The sequence below is a fragment of the Marmota flaviventris genome, chromosome 17, assembly GCF_047511675.1.
Source record: "Marmota flaviventris isolate mMarFla1 chromosome 17, mMarFla1.hap1, whole genome shotgun sequence".
Lineage (NCBI taxonomy): Eukaryota > Metazoa > Chordata > Mammalia > Rodentia > Sciuridae > Marmota > Marmota flaviventris.
This window is the reverse complement of record NC_092514.1, coordinates 40,786,079-40,808,618: the sequence shown is the minus strand read 5'-3', so window position 1 is coordinate 40,808,618 and position 22,540 is coordinate 40,786,079. Positions and strand designations below refer to the sequence as shown.

Genomic DNA, 22,540 nt, shown 5'->3' with positions numbered 1-22,540 from the left:
TGTTTAAAGGAGATACATTTCAAGATTCTCTGATATGAGGATAAGAGGTATGTTTCTTTTTAGGTTTGCTGATAAACATATAGTCAGTATGTTGTCACTTTGTGCTAACGGCATTTGGGGGTGAATATTAGGGATTGAACCCAGGAGTGCTTAACCACTGTCACTAGCCACATCCCCAGCCCTTTTTTTTTTTCCCGATTTTTTATTTTGAGATAGGGTCTTGCTAAGTTGCTTAGGGCCTTGTAAGTTGCTGAGTCTGGCCTTGAATTTGTGATCTTCCTTCCTCAGCCTCCTAAGCCTCTGGGATACAGCAGTGAACCACCATATCCAGCTTGCTAATGATATTTTTATGTGGTTCCTCTTGGTGATGGTGAAGTTCATGTCTAGCGCTCCATTCCTCTGCCTTGTGAAAATTAATTATCCTCTAAGAGTTACATCATAAATGAACACAGAGCAAATAAATTACTACTCTACATAAAAATGACATTGAAGAGGCAAACTGGTTTATAGGCCAGACTATGACTTTGCTCTGTTTGATTGATTGTATTGCCACCTTTAAAGAAAAAATGAGAATGCCGCTAAGTGCCCACTCCAAACCCTGGCTGGGAGAATGGGTGGTTTAGTAAGCCAAAGTGAATACCCAGTCTAGTCAACAGGTATGTATAACAGATACTTTTGTCAAAATAGTTTTGTCAGTTTCAGAGCATATTGAGCATCTAACTAAATCTCCAATTTCACCAAGCAGTTTTTGACACTTGGCCTTCTCTGTAGTTTTTCTTATGGAAATAATGCTGGTTGGCTTAAAAGTAATAATTTCACATTGTAGTTTAATCATTTAGCACTATGTTGCTGTAACAAATAACCAAAATTAAGTAGCTTAAGACTGCACAGATTTATTATCTCCCAGTTTTGTAAATCAGGAAATCATTAGGCACACCTGGTTTGCTACAGGTCCCATAAAATTGAAATCAAGGTGTTGGTGGCCTAAGCTTTCATCTGGACGCAAATGCGAGGCGCTAAGCAAATCAGTGAGACCTTGTCTCTAAATAAAACACAAAATAGGGCTGGGGATGTGGCTCAGTGGGCAAGTGCCCTGGAGTTCAATCCTTGGTACCAAAAAATAAGAATGAGCCCATTTCTGGGCTCATTTAGTCTGTTCGCAGAATTTCATTGCATTAAGGTAGGACTGATGCTACTGTTTGCTAATAGGCTGTTGCTCAGAGCTTATCAGCTTCTAGAGGCTACTCACACTCCCTGGTTCCTGGCTCCCTTTTGTCATGTTCAAAGCCATCAATTCTGGGAGTCCTGGAGGGTTATTGATGAAATGCTAGGAACCTCTGCCTCCTGCTATCCTTCCTGAGCAGTATTTCTACCTCTTCTGCACCCCCCCCCCCAACACACTTTTTAAAAATTTAATTAAACCTTTTAAGGGCTCATATAGACTACTTCAGTCTCTTAAAAGTTTAGTGTGAGCTGGGTGAAGTGGCACATACCTATAATCCCACTGGCTTGGGAGGGTGAGGCAGGAGGATCACGAGTTCAAAGCCAGCCTCAGCAAATGCAAGGCACCAAGCAAATCAGTGAGACCTTGTCTCTAAATAAAACACAAAATAGGGCTGGGGATGTGACTCAGTGGGCAAGTGCCCTGGAGTTCAATCCTTGGTTCCAAAAAATAAGAAAAAAGGGGCTGGGATTGTGGCTCAGCGGTAGAGTGCTCGTCTTGCACACGCGGGACCCTGGATTCAATCCTCAGCACCATGTGAAAAATAAATGAGTGAAATAAAGGTATTGTGTCCAACTATAAAATAAATGTCAAAAAATAAAATAAGTTAAAAAAAGTTTAGTGTGAATCAACATCTCAGTAAGAGTTCTTGGGAGCAAACTGGCTAGTTTTCATCTATCTCTTTCAAAACACCTTCAGTCTTATAAATAGTCTATTCATTAATTTTAGGACTTAGAATAATTTTTTCCATTTTAATTGCAAAATGAATGAAGGGTTGAAGACTGTGGCCACAGTAGCTCTGACTTTTGAGTTCCTTTCATCAAAGTCGTCAAATCTTCAGAAAGCTGATTATTTTTCCCAGATTCACACAAGAATGCCTAGAGTCAGACTATAGATTTCTCCTCCTGCTCTTCCTCTCCTTTCCCCTCATCCCCCGTCTCTTTCTACTCCTCCTGTCCAGGGCCTCACATATTCTGCCACTGAGCTACATCCCCAATCCCCAAATTTATTAATTTAAGATGGTGAAATAATTCTTTAAAAAATAATTCAGTATAGCTTGGGTAGGTTGATAGTCATGCTTTTTCACTGGAGAAAAATTGACCATGAGCTATTCTGGGTACCTCATCTTCTGCTTAATGCTGAAAATACTGTTTCGTTCCAAGTTTACTTAATTCTGATTACATCATCCTTTTCTCATGTTTTCAGCACCCATACAAACACATTTCAGAGTTCTCTACTTTCCTTTGGGGAGCTTTTGAGGATTACTAATACTCTCTCTCTTTTTTTTTGGCCAATCTTATCTATTCCAGTGAATCTTTTCTTCTGTGGGAATGATGACCAAATTTTGGTTTTCTACATGTGAAGCTGCTAAAAATTCGATTTTTTGCATAAGAAGCTTCAAATAACTTTAAATGATTTTTAGTACTTTTGTCATCTCACAGTGCTGTATTTTGGGGAGTTACTCATGCTGTGGTGGGTGGTGCATTAATCAAGATTTCTGAGTTCTATACTTACTTTTGTCTTGTAATTCTCAGAACCTTGAACAAGTAAAGGCAGCTCTTTCTACCACACCCTTTATATCCGTGATTTATAAGCTTTAGTGCATAAGAATCATCTGGAATCTTCTTAGAAATATAGATGTCTAGTCCCTACTGTTGGAGATTCTGGTTCAATAGGGCTGAGTTTGGGTCCACTAGTTAAATAACATTGATACAACATCAAGAAAAACTGCCTTTAGCCTTTTTTTTTTTTTTTCAACCTGTAGTGTAAAATTTTTTTATTGTTTATCTCTCAGTGAAGTTGGTAAGGAGTAATTAATATTTCAAAATACAGTTTTAGAACTGGCTCTTCAACTAATGTGTGAGTTGTCATATTTACATATCATTATGGTACTTGCCAGATTGAGAATGATTAGTATGAATTTAATATAGACATAGCCTCCAAGGAGTGTTTCTTGGATCTCATAATAGCGCATATGCTAGGCGTATATTCATAGTATGTAGTTAAATCAAAATGTGTTGCTTATTGGTTGTATAATTTTGTTAATCATGACAGATTTTTTAATCACTAACAAAAAATGTAAGATGTTTCTAAATATCTGTTATCAGGAGACCTATTGTATCACTTTATGAAACTTCTTATGGAATATTTCAAACAGACATTAGAGAGAATGGTGTTTGAGTATCTGTTGCTACATAGCTACTTCCTCAAAATTTGTGACTTAAAGTAACAACCAGGGGCTGGGGTTGTGGCTCAGTGGTAGAATGCTCACCTAGCATGCACAAGACAGTGGGTTCGATCCTTAGCACCACATAAATGTAAAATAAAGGTATTGTGTCCACCTAAAATTTAACAATAAATATTTTTTAAAAATAAAGTAACAACCATTTAATTATCTTTCAAGATAGAGTGGCCCTTAGCTCCACATGAGGTACTGGAGTTAGAGAAGTACACCAGACTTTCTTCATAGACCTCTGGCACCTCATTAGGATAGCTTGAATTGATTGGAGGTTAGCTAAAACCTCTTAACTGAGGCCTTGGTTCTCCACGTGGTCTCAGGGTCATTTCTACATATGGCCTCTCCAAATGGTCTTTCCAGCAAGAGGGTTAGATTTTTTTATTTGGTGTCTTAGGAGTGCAAAAGTGGAAGCTGCTAGGTCTTCAAAAGAGCAAGTCACAGGTCCAAGCCCATATTAAATGAAAATTCTAAGAGAAATTCATCAGGGGCCACTACTGTAACCAGCTACCACATATAGAAAAATAAATTTCCATATACCCACCCTAGCTCTTAAAATGATCAATTTATGGCTAATCTTGTTTGATTGAAACCCTCACCCTTCTGCATTATTTTGAAGCAAATCCTCCCAGACATTATAGCATTTAAATGTTTCATTTAGGTCTCTTAAGTAATTCTGGTCAATTTCCAGTCATTTCATAAAGTCTTTATTTTTAAAATCCTATCTACTTCTCCACCTATGAAGTTATCACTGTTCTGATTTTTATCAACATAGTCAGTTTTGCATACTGCAGAACTGCATATAAATGGAATCCTACTGTGTGTGCCTTTGTTTCTAGTTTCTTTCACTCAGCATGTTTTTGAGATGTATTTATTTATGTGTATATTAGTAGTCATTCCTTATAATTACTGAGTGATATGTTATTGTGTGAATATATGCAATTTATTTATCCATTCTCTCTCTTTAATTTTGTTGTTGTTGTTACTGGTTTAGTACTTTATCACTACACCCCCACCCTTTATATTTCTCTCTCTTTTTTAAAAATTTTCTTTTAGTTATAGATGGAAACGATACCTTTATTTTATTTATTTATTTTGATGTGGTGCTAAGGATCGAACCCAGTACTTCGTACTTGTGAGGCAAGCGCTCTATTACTGAGCTACAACCTCAGCCCCTATATTTCTCTTATTTTGAGACTGATTCTCCCTGAGTTGTTGAGGCTGGCTTTGAACTTGGGATTCTCCTGCCCCAGCCTCTAGAGTCGCTGGGATTACAGGCATATGCCACTGTGCCAATTTATCTAATGCTTAAAAACTGGGTTGTTCACCTTATAGGTGTTAGTACAGTCCAGGTTTTGCTTATTAACCTGTTCTTCCATCTTTTGTGTTTACTGGAAATTATGTTCACTGGCTACAACAAATTCATTTATAATCATTGTCTAGATCTGTTTATTGGTCAGGAGTTGCAAAATAGTGATCTTTTAATTTTTATTTATTTATTTATTTTTTTATTGTGATGCTAGGGATCGAACCCAGGGCCTTGTGTGTGTGATTCAAGCACTCCACTCCACCAACTGAGCTGTATCACCAGCCCGTGATCTTTTAATTTATGAGTTGGAATAATTTTGTAAAGAAAGTTCTTATCATTATCTATGTGGTCATCCTGAATAAAGTTTGTATAGGAAAGGCAGGATAAATGCTAATTTCTAGTTTTGAAAGTTGGTTACCTAGCATCATTCGGATATTTAAAATATTTGGTGTGTTTTAGTCTTTTGAGGTTGTCCTTATTGATGCTCACAGTACTCCTTTTTTGGTTAGTAGGAGCTTCTACAAGTTGACTCTTGAATCCTTTTGATATGACCCTTTTAGTCTTTGAGAGCTGCTTTGCTTCTCAGTATGACAGTGTGTTTCAATCTGGTCTTGTTCCTTTCCTGACCCAGACTTGGCGACAGCCTTTTCTTTAAGGAACCCTAGTTCCTTTTAGTGGAAAGTAGTATTTAAAGACTGTGAACTGGGTACTAGAAGTATTCATACTGCTGGGTTGGTTGTCATTTAAGATAAATTATATCTTATGTGTAAATACATATGGCTTGGTATATAGCTCATTGGTAGATATCTTGCCTAGCATATGCAAGGCCCTATGTTCAATCCCCAGCACTGTGAAAACAAACAAAAAACCCAAAACATTCATACTAAAACTTTCTATTTTATAACACTTTTTAGTTAAATTTATTTCAATTGGTACTTAAAACATAAAAGTTGTATATATTAATGGTATAACATTTTAGTATCACCAAAAAATGAGTTGTTATTTTAAAAAATGTGTAAACAAAATTTTGATTAGAGTACATTTAGAATCCCAATTTCTTTTGTATAATTGATGTTTTTGAAACATACACTCTAAAAATATTATTCTGAAAAAAAAGTCCATTTGGAATAGATCAAAATGGTCTGTTCTTTCTTTCTTTATTTATTTATTAGTTGTAGATAGACACAATACCTTTATTTTATTTATTTTTTATGTAATGTTGAGGATCAAACACAGTGCATCACACATGCTAGGCGAGCACTCTACCACAAAGCCATAACCTCAGGCTCACTTTATTAATTCTTAAACATATCGTTATATTTAATAAAAATTTTAACTGATAACACAAAAACATTAAAGTTGTACATATTAACAGATTACTGTGTAATGTTGGATGCATTTATGCATTGGGTAGTGTTTTAATCAGGTTAAACATATTTATCTCCTCATTTTATCAATTCTTGGTAATGAAAACTCAAAATCCTTTCTTCTAGCTTTTGAAATGTACAGTATATACTGTTCAGTAGTGCTCCAGAGCTTCTTGCTCCTATTTAACTGTAACTTAGGACCCATTGACTTTACCTGTCATTCCCTTGTAGTAAAACTTTCAGTTCAAATACAAAACTACTACTTTTCTATTTCTTCCTTGATCTCTTCTTTTTCCCAGGCCAAAACTCCCAGTTTCCAATTATTATAACATAATTGCTAATTTGGTTTACCCCATAAAACATGTATATATAGTCTCAGAAAAATTATCAACACTAAAGAAAACAGCTGGGTGCGGTGGCGCACACCTATAATCCCAGCGGTTTGGGAGGCTGAGACAGGAGAATTGTGAGTTCAAAGCCAGCGTCAGCAATTGCGAGGCACTAAGCAACTCAGTGAGACCCTGTCTCTAAATAAACCACAAAACAATACTGGGGATGTGGCTCAGGGGTCTAGTGCCCCGGAGTTTAATCCCTGGTACCAAAACCTCCCCCCAAAAAGCAGTTTAAGATTTTCTTTTGTTTAGTTGGTTTGCTTTTCTGTTTTCAAGGTATAGCCTGCTGTAGATATAGTCAGTTTATAGTGTTTTAAAATCACTTAGTTCCTTTCTGTATGATTATGCCTTCAAGTTGATTTGCATGTTTGTTACATTTTTTCTTTTGGTTCTTACAGTTTTGAAATTTGAAATTTAAAATTTGGTTTTAAAATTTTAAGTTTAAAACTTCTCACTTTTTTAGCTAAATGGGAGCATAACTTATATTTCTACCTCTGTGCCAAGTTTGAAAGGTATTGCAATTATGGGTGAGAATATTTATTAGAACCTTTGTAGCTAGTGGTGAATATAGAGATGGACAACTAATAAGAATGTACTTTAGTTGTTTCTCAATAACATGAGAATGAAAACCATTTAACTATAGTACTTACTACAGTTGGGATTCCTTGAGTTTCATTTCTATCAGTGTTCTTAGTCAAAACTTTTTTCTCTTAGACTTCAGACTTTCCAGTTCTTGATCCCAGCTGGACTGCTCAAGAAGAAATGGCCCTTTTAGAAGCTGTGATGGACTGTGGCTTTGGAAATTGGTAAGATCTTGGTATTAAGAGTGGTCCTTCCCTAGTGGGCTCAGAGAAGAAGTCACTGTTGAAGGGTGAAGGGAGGAGCTTCAAAAAGAGGAAAACTATGCTGCTCTCCTATTGATTCAGGACTCAGAGACAAGTTCTCTTCCTCTTTGCACATTATTTTCCAGGCCTGAAATGCTTCACAGGAATGTGGGATGTTTAGTGGTCCATGACTGAGCAGCTCTAAAAGGCTACTTTGGAAATATCAACACTGGGAAGGTTTGTTGTTCCCTTCTGAATAGTGGAGAAGTTTTACACTTATTAGTTATTGCTCCCTTATGATTTTATTTTTATTGGCTATAGATGCCCGTGTCATTTAAGTGAGTCAGACTTGAGGTAGGTGATCATAGCTTATGAAATTCAAGTCATCCTAATAGCACTTTTTGGTTTTTGCTGTCAAACTGCCTTAGTCCAAGCTGGGCAGAACTGAATTGCATTCACTACTGTTTTGCCCTAAGTAAGCACTTACTTAAAAATACCATCACTTGCTGGGCGTGGTAACACACTCCTGTAATCCCAGTAGCTCAGAAAGCTGAGGCAGGAGGATTGTGAGTTCAGACCCAGCCTCAGCAACTTAGCAATACCCTGTCCCTAAAATGTTTTTTAAAAGTTGGGGATGTGGCTCAGTGGTTAAGTAAATGCCCCTGGGTTCAATCCCTGGTGCCTAAAAACCCCCACCACTTTCATTTTTTACCTTTTGGGAGCTCTTTCATACCATTGATTTTGTTTTGTGAACCAGATAGCATATGCATTATTAACTATATTTTGTTTCTGAAGAATCTGAAGCTTAGTTAAAACTATTTCTTATTATCATATGGCTTATTAATGAAGGACTGTTAACTAGATCCTCCCTATCCTGACTTGCTAGTATATATAATTTTTCCTGGTATTCATCAGAATAATCCATGCTGCCTCCCTATGTCTAGGGTCCTGAAGAAGGAGCCCTGAGTTCAATTCATTTATTCAACATTAAGCATCATAAAATATTTTGTACTGTGGACAATACCAAAGAAGATAAAAAAAGTGATCACTTGTGAGGAGTTTACTAGTCATCTTTGGCCTAGGTTTTCAGTTTTTGCTTGCCATTCTAATTCTAAAATGGGCTAAACCTTTCCCCCTTGTCCTCCTTCCCTCTTAATAAAGGCCACAAAAAAGACTATCACCTCTCTAGGGCTAGGGATATAGCTCACTGGTTGCGTGCTTGTGGGAGGCTCTGGGTTTGATCTTCAGCGCTACATGCACACAGAACAGAGACTTGCTTCTCTTTTCACTGTGGGTAAGACACTAAGGTTGTTGGTGAGGGCGCTAGAGCTAAGAATTAAGATATGTATCTTGCCCTCAAGAAACTCGTAGTCTAGTAGAAGAATCAAAACTGTATATATAGATGATTGAAGTACACAAAACAGATCATAATGATGCTTAGAAGAAGGAAGTGAAGTGCTCTGGTGAAGCACTAGGGAAGTACTCTGGAAGAGTGAGCTTGAGGAGGGCACTTTGAGAAATTTTACTATCATCAGAAGTCTGTAAATTTTGGCTTTGTCACGTAGGAGCTTTATATTCTTGAGCAGGTTTATTAATCTCTTTGAGTTTTATTTTTTCTTCTCTGAAGTTGAGATGATAATAATAATATACCACAGAGTTCATACTAGGAATAATTTAAATAATTTTATGAATTTTCTAGCTCAATGTCTGGCATATTGTAGGAGCTCTAGTTGAGAAATGTGTGTTCGTGTGAAGTGTTTTGTATATCGTAAAACATTACACAAAAATAAAACTATACTTGAGTACATTGTGCATGTTCTTATAATGCTATAAATAATAGTGGCTTATTATTTATAGCATCCCTGGGGTCTAGCTCAGAAGGAAATTTACAGATTATTCTAGTCATCTTTCTCGTGGCAAGAAAGAACTTCTTAGTCATTGTTTCTACATCTTTAAGTAGTAGGATTTAGAACATCAGATTAAACTAAGATTAGGCTTATATTCTTCTCATAGTTCAGCTGATATCTCCATGATATCTGTTTGGAGGTATTAGATTATTGATGCTATATGGATTTACTTAAACATGGAAAGAAGAAATCATGCTTTTAGAATTATGTATACATGGAAAAATTACTCCCCTTCCTTTTTTTGCCCACACTTCTCTAGGCAGGATGTAGCTAATCAGATGTGCACCAAGACCAAGGAGGAGTGTGAGAAACACTACATGAAGCATTTCATCAATAATCCTCTGTTTGCATCTACCCTGCTAAACCTGAAACAAGCAGAGGAGGCAAAAACTGCTGATACAGCCATTCCATTTCACTGTAAGTTCCTCCCTAATTTGGTAAGAGATACTTAGTTCATTTTGGAACCCTGTTTCAGTTGCAGATAAATAATGGTTTGATGACTTGGATAGATAAAGAGCTTATGGAAAATAGGAGGAGTTGGAATGAAGCTGTTGAGAGTTAGGGTTATAAATGTCAAGAAGGGGTCAGTTTTATAATGGACACCTGGATCCTTTAAGCCAACATGTAATTCTACCCACTCAGAGTGAATATTTAACTTTAATGCATGTTTCTATAGATGAAGTGTCAAAAAGGGATCAACCTGTCCATGCTTTTATGAGTACAGGCCCTGTAATCCAAGGGTTTGTCATCATAGATAGAAGTTGCTTAACAGGGTCCAGTATTATCTTATTATCATTAATTGCCCCAATGTCAAGTCCAAGGAGCAGTTTGTTATTTTTGTTTACTTGGTTGTGGCAGTGAAGGCAAACATTTTAATCTTATGTGCCTCTGGGATTAATGGGTCTTTTTAAAAAATCAACCAAAAACATGATGAATTATAATAGACATCTTTTCTGAATGACATTCAAAGCACAAGTAATGAGATATTAATGTTTTCTCTCCTCCCCTTTTCTCATACTTCCTAGAAACAGGGTTTTTTTAATATTTATTTTTTGGGTTTTTTAGGTGGACACAATATCTTTATTTTTTTAATGTGGTGCTGAGAATCGAACCCAGTGCCTCATGCATGCTAGGCAAGCGCTCTACCACTTGAGCCACATCCCTAACCCCTAGAAACAGTTTTTATAGTTGACTAATTCAGAGGCTGGTGATACCTCCTATTTGAATAATATTTTGGATTTTAGCACTTTATTCTAAAATTTATTAGACTATTTGTTCCTCTAGTAACCCAATAAAATAAATAGAACAGGTGCTTTCATTTTACACATTGAGGTAACTTAGATTCAGAAAGTTAATTATTTAATAATAATTATTATATAATTACTATAATATTTGTTGTATAATAATTATAGTAATTTAGATAAATATTAATTAATTTAGATTAATTGTTAGATAATTTACATAAGGTCACAGAACTGCTGTATATTAGAGCTGGGATTCACCTTCAGCTAACTTCCAAATGTAATGTGCTTTTGCTTCTCAGTTGGATGATATTTGTAAATTGAGATTGACCCTAAGGCATAAGAGAACCGAAACTGACAGGATAAATACTTCGGTTCTATAATGTTAAAATAGAATTCTTGCTGGGCGCAGTAGTGCATGCATGTAATGTAGCAGCCTCAGAGGCTGAAGCCTGAGGATCACAGGTTTGAGGCCAGCCTTAGCAATTTAGCAAGGCCCTAAGCAACTTAGTGAGAACCTGTCTATAAATAAATTTTATTTTATTTATTTATTTTTGAGAAACCTTGTAAGTTTCTTTTCTTTTTTTTTTTTTAACATTTATTTTTTTTAGTTTTCGGCAGACACAACATCTTTCTTTGTATGTGGTGCTGAGGATGGAACCCGGGCCGCATGTATGCCAGGCGAGCCACATTCCCAGCCCTATAAATAAATTTTTTTAAAAAATTTTAAAGACTGGTTTCCTTTCATTTCAGAAAAGCAAAAATCAGAGGGAATTTCCCCATTTTAGAGAATCTCTTATTCTTGGTTTTCTTTTTTTAAGAAGACAGTCTGTTTCTGTAATGCTTCATCTTTTTCATAAAAACATTTATTCTCTCCAACACTGTTTATTTATTTATTCTCTCCAACACAAACAAAAATATTTCCATGTTAATAAGGAATTTTTTGTGTGACTTCTTTGTGCCGATATTTTATTAACTGAGGAAAACAATTCTTCCAGCTGCAGATGATCCTCCTCGACCTACCTTTGACTCCTTGCTTTCTCGGGACATGGCAGGATACATGCCAGCTCGAGCAGATTTCATTGAGGTAGGAGAAACTTGTTTTTAGCTATAAGTTAGGAAAAACTTGTTTTTGTTTCTGATAAGGCTTCTATCTGCTACCCATGCCACTGAAAGTAGATTTTCAAATTACTGTCATTTGTGGGTCCTTTATGCAGGACTCCATTTGAGTTCCTTTTCTCATTTGTAAACATTTCCACTTACGAAACAAGAATCTACTATTGAAGTTGCATTGCTGCTGACTTTTATTTTCTTTGTAGTATGGTATTTTTATAGCCTGGTTCTCTTTTCACACCTATGAAGCTTCAAGTTTAAGCTAAATCAGGGCTTGGGCCTCTTATTAAGGACGAGATAGTAAATATTTTAAGTTTTCCATGTCAGAAAGTTCTGGTTTAAATTAAACTTTGTCTGGTTTAAATTAAACTTTGCCATTATTGGGCGAAAGTAGCATACATAATACATAAACAAATGTATACCTGTGTTCCAGTAGAATCATATGTAAAAAACCAGATAGTGGGTGGGACAGTTACTTGCCTATTCCCATAACTGCATTCACCAGTATATAAAGAATGACAAGTGTATATAAAAACCATGTTCCCCATTCAGCCATGGAATTAAAATCCATGTGAATGTAGTCACAAGTGTCTTATTTATTATTGATCAACACAATAGTGCTTCTGGAGGCAGCTTAAAAGTTTAACAAACTGCAAACAATTTTGATACCCATGTCCACATCTTGTTCATGGCAGTGATATTGTAAACCTATACAATAGAGACTACCCTGATAATTTTTACTCATTGAATAGAATGTGAACAAATCTACATATAAGTATAATATTAACTAATTATTAATATTAATTATTAACTAACTGTAGAATGTGAACAAATCTACATATAAGTATAATTATTAACTAACTGTATAAGCAATATTAACTACATAGAGTCTTCAAAAGAATATAAAAGGTAAATAAATTAGTACAGATAGTTTTTCTTACCTAATATTTGAAGGCTTAGTCAAAGTTCAATTTTCTTGATAATGAATAGAGTATTTAAAAATTTTAGAACAGTGGATCTGGCTTCATTCCTAGACTCCTACAACTATTCTAATTTTTTGTTTTTGCTACTACCTGAAAGCTTCACAGATTTTCACCATGATTTCCTATTACTCGTGGCAGAATCCTGGCTTTTTATCACATTTAGTATTTTTTAACAAATGATGGTTTGTGTATTTTCTGTTTCTTCTAAAGCATGGCTACTGTAAAGGCATTATTCAAAGCTGATGGGTTTGGGGTGGGGGGTTTCTTTTCCCCTAACAGGAGTTTGACAATTATGCAGAATGGGACTTGAGAGACATTGATTTTGTTGAAGATGACTCAGACATTTTACATGGTAACATTTTATTTTATCAAATGTTCATTGAATACAAATATGAGATGACACTTGTTTTGGACATTGGGAATATAAGAATAAATAAAACATGCACCTTGCCCTAGTGGAATTCAAAATCTAGTGGTGGGGGCTGGGGATGTAGCTCAGTGGTTGAGTGATGGCCTAGCGTGCATGAGCCCCTGGGTTCTGTCTCTAGCGCTACTATGCGCGCGCGCACACGCACACACACACACACACACACACACCCCTTATGATTAAGTTGCTGAATGTATCCTGTTGACTTGGGTTTTGACTATATCAAATACAATTTGTGATGATGGTGAAAATATTGATCATGTAAGAATAGTTGGGAATATCCCATCCCTTGGGCTGTGTGATCTTTCTTTTGACTGAGGTAATTGGTTAAGTAGCCCTCATTTCTCCTTAGAAGAAAGGGAAATGGTGTTTAGTTCTTGAGATTACAGTAACTGCTGATACTGAACGTTCACTATAATTTATCCCCCCAAATTGCCAATAGCAAAGAAAAAGAATGGAAAAATTTCAAGGGTTTTTAGACCAAAATTGGGAATTTCTTGCTTCTTAAAACTGTTGGAAGTTTTAGCACTTCTGAATCCTAACCTTAAATTAGATCTCTAAGTTTTTATGATAACTCTTCTGTTATAATTTAAGTGCTGAATGCCACAGAGTTACTGAAAGTGGGTAGTCAGTAGCATATGAAGCTTTAGGTTCTATTCCCAGTACTCTGCATCCTCCCCCCAAAATGGTTGAGCTTTCATGGAGTGCCTTTGCCTCTCCATTTTCAGTGAACTGTGTACTTAAATAGTCCTCCATCTTCTCTTTCATTTCAGTCCAAAATTGATTATGATACAATAGATCAGTAATGCTCTTTTGGGGTCTGTATTCCTCAAACAGTTTTCATTATTTCTTTTAAATCTATATCCTAGATGGGAAAGGCAGGTAGGATACTTGTTGAATTATAAATCAACACTGTCACTAGAAGAAGAACATGATTCCTCTCTGTGGAAGAGCTGTATGAGTATTTGTCCTCAAACCAGTGACCAATACAAAAATTTTACCTTTGGGCTGGGGTTGTAGCTCAGAGGTAGAGTGCTTGCCTAGCATTTGTGACACTGGATTCACTTCTCAGCAACACATATAAATAAATAAAATATATGTCCATCAACAACTAAAAAATTTTTTAAAAAATTTTATTTGAAGTTTTTATCTGTATACATTTTTTGAGCAATTTTTTTTCTATTTTGCAGAATTTGATTCCTCTTCTTTTCTCCCACACAAGTTTAATGAAAGTCAAAGTGACGCAGATTGAACTAAAAGAGGAAAACTTGAAAGCAGACTACCTTGGCACTCACTAGATCCATTGTATTTGTTCAGTCTTTTGTGTCAATCTCTTCTTTTCAATTCCAGTGACTCATGCTGTCTTTTCTCATCTTATGGGTTGTTCCCTTTAAGGTGGTGTGCAGATTGCCATTCAGTCTTTCTCTATAGACACTTTCTCTACATACATACCTTTAATTAAAAAAGTATTGTTTCCTGGCTTGTATCTTTCTTATCCAAACACCAGGCTCTATATGCAAAAAGGGCAGCTTCATAAATGTCATCCTTTTAGATATTAAAATTTATTGCCAGATGTGGTGGCACACATCTGTAATCCCAGTGGCTCTGGAGGCTGAGGCAGGAGGATTGTGAGTTCAAAGCCAGCCTCAGCAAAAGCAAGGCGCTAAGCAACTCAGTGAGACCCTGTCTCTAAATACAATACAAAATAGGCTGGGAATGTGGCTCAGTGGTCGAGTACCCCTGAGTTCAATCCCCAGTACCAAAAAAAAAAAAAAAAAACCTCTTAAAAGTAAAAAATCAAAATCTCTAATGTCAATAATGGCTCAGCTCTGCAAGGGACTTGCTGAATCACTTCTCTAGGCTTTAATCCAAAGTCTTCATTCTTACATTTTAACATTATTAAGAAAACTGTAGTAGGGGCTGGGATTGTGACTTAGTTTTAAAGGGATTGCCTAGCATGCGTGAAGCACTGTGTTTGATTCTCAGTACCACACATAAATGAATAAAATAAAAGTCGTGTCAACAACTAAAATTTTAAAAAGGTGGGGGTGGGGGAGCTCAGTGGTAAAGCACCACTGGGTTCAATTTCTAAAATAAAATAAAACTATAGTAGTGGTTGGCATTAGTTTTTCTCTTCATTCTTTGTAGAAGCAGGATTTTTACCTTTTTCTGATGCATTTGTGGTTCTTTCTATAATTAAGGGAAGACAAAAAGAAAAATCAAAAAGAAGCAGTTGATTAGTGATATTTAGCTTAGCTAGCTTTTCACACCTGTAACATAAGTTATTTGTGCTCTTCCTACAGTTTCAACAACCTTGTAAATCACTGATTTTCATTTGTACTAGAACAGAAGCACTAGTTTTTAGTTCTTATAAATAAGTGACTTTAATATAAATGAATAATAATCTTTCCCACAGCCCAATAGTGAACTATAAAATTTTTAGCTAAGTACCTTTTATTTACTTATTTTTTAATATTTATTTAGTTGTAAACAAACACACAGTATCTTTATTTATTTTTATGTGGTGCTGAGGATCAAACCCAGTGCCTCACATATTCAAGGCAAGCGCTTTACCACTGAGCTACAGCCTCAACCCCATATTTACTTATTTTTTGGTACTAAGATATAGCCCAGGGGTACTTTACCGTTGAGCTACATTCCCAACCCTTTTTAACTTTATTTTGAGACAGGGTCTCACTAAGTCACTTAGGATGGTCTCAAACTTGGAATCTTCATGCCTCAGCCTCTCCTGAGTCACTGGGATTACAGGAATGAGCCACCATGCCTGGCTAGATAGGTACTTTTAAAAAGATATAACATTTTAAAGAGGTTTGGCAGCATGGGAAGTCAAAGGGTTGCCTTGGTGGTGGTACCACAGAGATGATTTGTTTATGATTCTGCATTCTTAGGTATCTAATATAGTAGCATGACCCATGTGTGGGGCATGTTGCCCTCGAGCAGTCTCTCCCAGAAAAGGGACTAAGAGCCCAAGGAGACTCAGGAAGCCATGAGAAGGAGTTATTAAGTGTGCCTGGCTCACAGAGATGGGCACAGATAAAGTGAAAATCAGGACACTGAATCAACCTCAGACTTGTTTCTGAGTTACAAGTGGTCAAGTCCTTGGAGTCTTGATTGATGTTTTTTCTGTGTCTCCTGCCAGTAAAGAAGAGGTGACACTGATTAGTCAGAGTGTAAATGGCTCCAATGAAAGATGGTACACAATTCAGGTTGGTGTTATTACCATTCCATTATACGATTGTACTCCTAATATTACTGAACATTAACATTCCTTTTATGTTCCCTCACTTATAAGTACCAGAAGGAAGCAGAGTGGCTGGTTTTTGTATTTGGAACCCATCTAGAATATCACCTGGTGCCACCAAGCCATTTTCCTCACCTGAAGGCTTTTGCTTTGATTTCTGGAACTTGCCTAATAAAATTGGCTTGTATAGTCCATAATAGAGGCCTGGGATACAATGGAGGAATAATTAATTGGCATTCCAGCTATAACAGGAGGCTTTCAGAATGGGTCCAGAAAGAGTACTATAAGTGAAGGCACATCTGAGGAAAAAAGGAAGTGCTGAAATCCCTAAATGTCATCTTCTGTTTTATTGACATAGGAAAAATTATTGGTTCAAAAAGAGATGCAGAAGACTCATAACTTGGATCCTTTAATGTCTCGTGTATGTTGTGGGAGCTCAGTGCAGATGCTTAGTATAGTTCTGTCATCTCTTTCTGCTGACATCTCTTTCCCCATCTTGTGAAAAACTCTCCTAAATCTGTGTACTCCTCTTTTCTTGAGTTCCTCAGTGTTCCTAAATTATGGATTCAGCATCCTTCTGGTCATTGTTGTCTCTCAACCCAGGCAACCTAGAAGCATTATGAACTTCTGTTATGTGTTGGGTCTGTGTTTTCAACATAGGGTTGCACATTAGTAAGTTTACATTTCCTCTATTTGGAAAGCTTATTTCATCAAGGTTTCTCTTCTAGGCATGGAGCCTCTTTCCTTTTTCAGATTGTATTTCTTTGGCCCATATTCTTCGCCCATATCCTTTGACAATTCGTAGATCAGAGATCCAGCTTCATTTCAATGTGCATTCACCTGTTTGGGAGTGCCCTACGTTTAAGTGATCATTAAAGATGGTTTCTGCATAAGACAGTTTTAAACATAAATATTATTAATAATAGGGTTGAGGTTATGGGTCAGTGGTGGAGCGCTTGCCTAGCACATGTGAGGCACTGGGTTCGATTCTTAGCACCACATAAAAAAATAAGTAAAATACAGATAGCATGTCCATCTAAAGCTGAAAAATACTTTTTAAATATTATTAATAATATTAGCCAATATATATATATAACACTTTTGTTTGCCACATAAATGAAGTCATTTAATCCTCACAAAAGCACGCCTGTAACCCCAACTACATGAAGCTTGAGTTAGGAAGATTGTAAGTTCGAGACTAGCCTCAGACCCTGTTTCAAAATAAAAAATAAAAGTTCTGTCCATTTGTGTTTCAGTTTGTCAGGATGAACCGAACTGCTCTGTATAACCATAAAGCTCTTAGTAAAAAAGTAAAAAGAAGGGCTGGAGTTGTGGTTCAGTGGTAGAACGCTTGCCTAGCATGTATGAGGCACTAGGTTCAATCCCCAACACCACATTTTTAAAAAAAACTAAATAAAAAAATGAGCAAAGGATTTGAATAGTTACTTCCTTTTTTTTTCATGTGTGGTGCTAGGGGTTGAACCCAGGGCCTTATGCGTGCAAGGCAAGCGCTCTACCAACTGAGCTATATTCCCAGCCCTTCAATAGTTATTTCTTAAAAAAAAAATGTAAAAAGAAAAATGCTGGAAGATAGCTCAGTAATAGAATGCTCGCCTACCATGTGGAGGGGCCTGGTTTCAATCCCCAGTACAACAGAAACAAACAAAAAAACCTCATGAGTTGAGTGTTGTTATTATTCCCATTTTATAGATGAGAAATTAAAGCATGGAAAGATCTAGTAACTTGCCTGCGATGATACAAATGGCAAGAGGCAGTGCCATCTCCAGAGTCTATGTTCTTAATACTGTATAATATCCACTGTCTTTACATTTTTGAATTTTTGTTGCTTTTTAAAAAAAATTTTTTTTAATGTGGTTTCTGGTTTGTTATGGCTTCATCAGATTGTTGAGAGGTAGGAATAGATATTTTCCCATTTTACATTCAGAGAAATGTGCAAAGAAATTAAGTAATTTATCTAAGGTTTTTTAAAATATTTTTTTTAGTTGTTGATGGACCTTTATTTATTCATTTATATGAGGTGCTGAGAATTTAATCCAGTGCCTCATACATGTGAGACAAATGCTCTACCACTGAGCCACAACCCCTGCCCTATCTAAGGTTTTCTACTTGCTGACTTTAACCATTAGGTCACATAGTCTTCCCCTCACAGAGTTATTTGTGTGTATCTTGGCTAAAAGCTCAGAGGATAATGACTTTTATTTAAAAGCTTTGCTTCTGGGGAATACCTGAGTCACAGGTTTGTGCTTATGTGGTTGCAATTAGGATTTTGATTGGTCTTCCCGAAGTTAAAGCCTCTGAGTTGATTTTCTTGCCAAGCAAGCAGTAAGTGCCTTCTGTCAAGAAAACAGAAACATGTTGCCAGCTATTTTGAACAATGTTAGAAATACATTGCAGTGGGAAGGAGCTGCCTCTGTCTTCTGCCCACTTCTTGAAATATTTTAAGGCCAGCCGTTGGGAAACTTTATCAGCCCTCAGTGTAATCACAGAGAGACTGTTCTTCCCCCAAAGTTGAGATTTCAGAGGCCTTCTATCAGTGGATAGGTTATGGGTAGTTTTGGTTGTTCATGTTTAATGATCTTTGTTTTTTATTTGCCAGCTTGTATTGGAGCTTCCAGTCACTTTAAGCGAACATGAACCAATCCCTGATTCTCATTCTTAGTTTGCTTTCTTGCTTTTATTCTGCCTACTGTGCTGAGGTCCTCCCTGGATTATTTATGCAGCCAAGATTTTGAAATAAGTTGCTGCTATCTGAGTGTGCTTTATAAAGAAAAGAGAGTTTCAAATATGAATTTTTTTCTGGGAGAATTTCAGTTTCCCTCCCATTTGTCTCTATGCATTCTTTCCCACCTTTTGTCTTCTAAAGCCAGTTGAACAAGTTTAAACTACTGATGTGATCAAGCAGTAGAACTAATCATTGGCAATATTTATTTATAGATTTTTTTTTGTGTGTGGTAATATAGTCACTTTGGTTTTTTTCTTTTTTAATTAAGCCATTCCCACACAAATCTCAGGAAGCAACATGGTAAAGTTAGTGTCTTAGAAAAATTGTAGAAATTAAATTAAACAAAATGTTTTAGCAAAATTAGCAGTGATTCCCACTGGATCTTTAGACATTTCTTTTCTATTGAATTTATTTTATTGAGCAGACAAATAAGGTATATAAAGAGCCTAAAACATAAGGCTGGGGTTGTGATTCAGTGGTAGAGTGCTTGCCTAGCATGTGTGAGGCACTGGGTTCAATTCTCAGCACTGCATATAAATAATTAAAGTCCATTGACAACTAAAAATCTATTTTTTAAAAAAAGCCTAAGAAGTTCTCAGCTATTTTAGTTAATACTACTATGTTTGTTTTCCTTCCTGCCTTGAACTGTTGACTTCCCAATTCTTCCCTTTTAGTAAGAAAGAAAGTCTATAAAATTTGTATTTGGTTATAATGTATGTTAGAGACTCTTTTACTCTTCACTTTTCCACCATGGTGGCACATAAAGTGCATCTCCATTCCACAGCAATTGTTTTGTAAAACAGGTAGAACATAGGGCATTCTGTGGTATCAGGAGTTTTATATGGAACAACCCCATAATCAAGAAAGATGTCCTATGGCCTGGCATGGTGGTGGCACATGCCTGTCCAGCTACTCAGGAGGCTGAAGCAGGAGGCTAGTAAGTTTGGGGCCAGCTTGGCCAACTTAGCCAGACTCTGCCTCAAAAAAAAAGAAAGAAAGAAAGATATCATTTGTAGAAGGAGTTTACTACCTGAAAAAGAGTTTGAAAACCATTACCTTAAATCTTAAGATTGATAACATTGAATTACTTTTCATTTGTTGGCACTTATGAGGAAAAATCAACCATTGTGGTTTAAATCTTTGAACTTGTTAGAAACAAAGAAAAAGAATCCATGGTAGCTCTTTTTTTTTTTTTAATACTTAAACTTTGTTTTTTTTTTTTTAAGGTTGCATTCGCTCATCTCTTCAGATTATCCTGCTAAGATTTAGGTTATTTTTTAAAATTTTTTAAAAATCTCAGACCCACAGGAGAATGGCCTGGATACAAGTATTCCTGGACATCTTTCAGTGATTGAAGCTACATTTATATATAGCACATTCCCTCACAGCCCAGCATGTAAGATTTGGGTATGGAACTTTCTAATCTAAGAATATCTCCAGGGCAGGTAGCAGCAAGATGCACAGTAAAATATTTATATGGATTATCCAGAATTTATTTCTGTTATCTTGCCAGGGTCCCGTATTGACAGCCTTTGAGAATTGTACTTGTGTAACAACTTTTGTTCATTTTCACATAATAAAAGAAATAGGTGGGTTTTTTTTTGTTTGTTTGTTTGTTTGTTTTGGCACCAAGCACCAGGGATTGAAGTGAGGGGCACTTGGCCACAGAGCCACATCCCAAATCCTATCTTGTATTTATTTAGAGTCAGGGTCTCACTGAGATGCTTAGTGCCTCACTTTTGCTGCAGCTTGCTTTGAATTTGCAATCCCCCTGACTTAGCCTCCCGAGTTGCTGGAATTAACAGGCATGTACTTCTATGCCAGGCGAAATTGTGATTCTTATAAGCCATTGTGTGTTGTTCTCTTAATTAGAGCCCTCCCCCCTTTTTCCTCCCTTCCCTAAAGTCTAATTCCAGTAGGGACTTCTGCTAGTCAAGATAGTTGGGGCTAGAGTAAGAGATCTAGCAAGAGTAGATCTGACTTAGTAGTCCACATAATGTTTTGTTTGAAAACAATGTTTAAAACTTATTGTCATAGAATATGACTTATGGCATCCACTGGGCTGAGCTTGAACTTGGATTTCTGTACTCTTTAGAGCAGGATGAGATTATATTATTGTTTGAGTTATCAGCATTTCAGAGGCTCTAGGCTATAATTTGAAAAGAAGCTTGCTATCTTGAAAGAAGTGATTCTCATACACAGCCAAATTCTTTGCTACAAAGTCTGATGGTTTTTTTTAGAAATTATATTACCTAATATTTGGATAATGTGTTGTGCTTTAGGATCTTTCTTCTGTGAATACAATCAGTAATAAAAATGAAATGCCAAACTCTCAATTTATACAAACCTTAAGGAAACAGGAAGTTGTTAATATAGTTCCAGAATCTTCTAAAAATTCATTAAATCTTAACATGCTTTCAGAATCCATGATGAGATAAATGGTTTAATGTTCCATAGTACAGTACTCAAAATTTCTTCAGGAGTTGTTAATAATTGGTCTTCATTTTTTAAGCCTAGAAGTCCTTTGATTATAAACGGCCTGTGGTAATTTTCTGCATCTCAAGTTTTTTTTTTAATATATATTTTATTTTTAGTCAATGCAGTGCTAGAATGTGGGACTAATATGGAGAAAGTAAGCCCACTAAAAGTAAACATAATGGGGCAATTTCTTTTTTCCTTCTCACAGCCTTGGAACCAGGCCATCCAATTTATCTGTACTCAGTAGCCATGTGATCTTGGCCTGGTGTTTTTGTGTGCGTGGTATATAGGGCCTATGAGGGAATGGTAGGAAACAAGACTGGTAAAGGTAGGCAGTATTGAGACAGTAAAAGGCCTTGTATAATATGTAAGAGTTTGAACTCTTGAAGTGGATGGGTAGCCACTAGAGAATTTCAAGCAGGGGATTTGCACCATGGATTGTGCTGTAAAATATTACTCTGGCACCATTTGGAGGGGGTGAGTTAGAATAAAGCAGGAACAAAGTATTATAATGCCTCTCCTACAAGATGGCATCAGGATGACAAGAGAAAAGAGGCCTGAGTTAAAGCATGGGATTAAGAGTGAAGAAATGAATTTGAGAGAGACAAATATTTAGATAAGATTGACCATATATGAAGAGAGGGGGAAGGAAGAGTCTACATTGATTTTTGGCTTGGACAACCAAGGTAAGAGGATGGGCAAGGGGTGAATACAAATTTGCAACTAAAGGCCATGTGACTAGAAGTAACCAATAAGATCTAAAGCTTCAAATAGATACTGAGTTTGAGAGCATATGATTCTAGGAACCATAGAAATATAAGAATAAAGTGAAAAGAAAAATTAGGATAGAAGAAAAAAGTGGACAGGGAAAGGAAAAACTGGAACTATTGTATTGATTAAAACTTACCATATCCACTGTCTCTTTTCCACTTCTGAGGCTAAAGGCAGGAAAGGATTGGAAATGGGTAACCAAGTAGGGCATGGCTTTTACGATGATTAGGCTACTTTTTAAAATTTTTTCTTCTTAGTTATACAT

At 36.3% G+C, this 22,540-nt stretch overlaps 1 protein-coding gene across 5 annotated transcripts in view; it reads left to right on the top strand.

Annotated features, from left to right (window-relative positions):
* The window catches only part of Tada2a (transcriptional adaptor 2A), a 51,280-nt gene that overhangs the window by 11,396 nt on the left and 17,344 nt on the right, over positions 1–22,540 (top strand). For 2 of the 5 annotated variants that reach the window (XM_027950321.2, XM_071603006.1), the window contains exons 5-9: positions 7,241–7,332; positions 9,517–9,674; positions 11,497–11,585; positions 12,874–12,946; positions 20,327–20,422. In XM_027950321.2, the coding sequence (XP_027806122.1) occupies positions 7,241–7,332; positions 9,517–9,674; positions 11,497–11,585; positions 12,874–12,946; positions 20,327–20,422 (508 nt within the window). The remainder of the gene's footprint in view (positions 1–7,240; positions 7,333–9,516; positions 9,675–11,496; positions 11,586–12,873; positions 12,947–20,326; positions 20,423–22,540) is intronic. The other 3 variants (XM_027950323.2, XM_071603007.1, XM_071603008.1) reach the window with 2 other exon arrangements.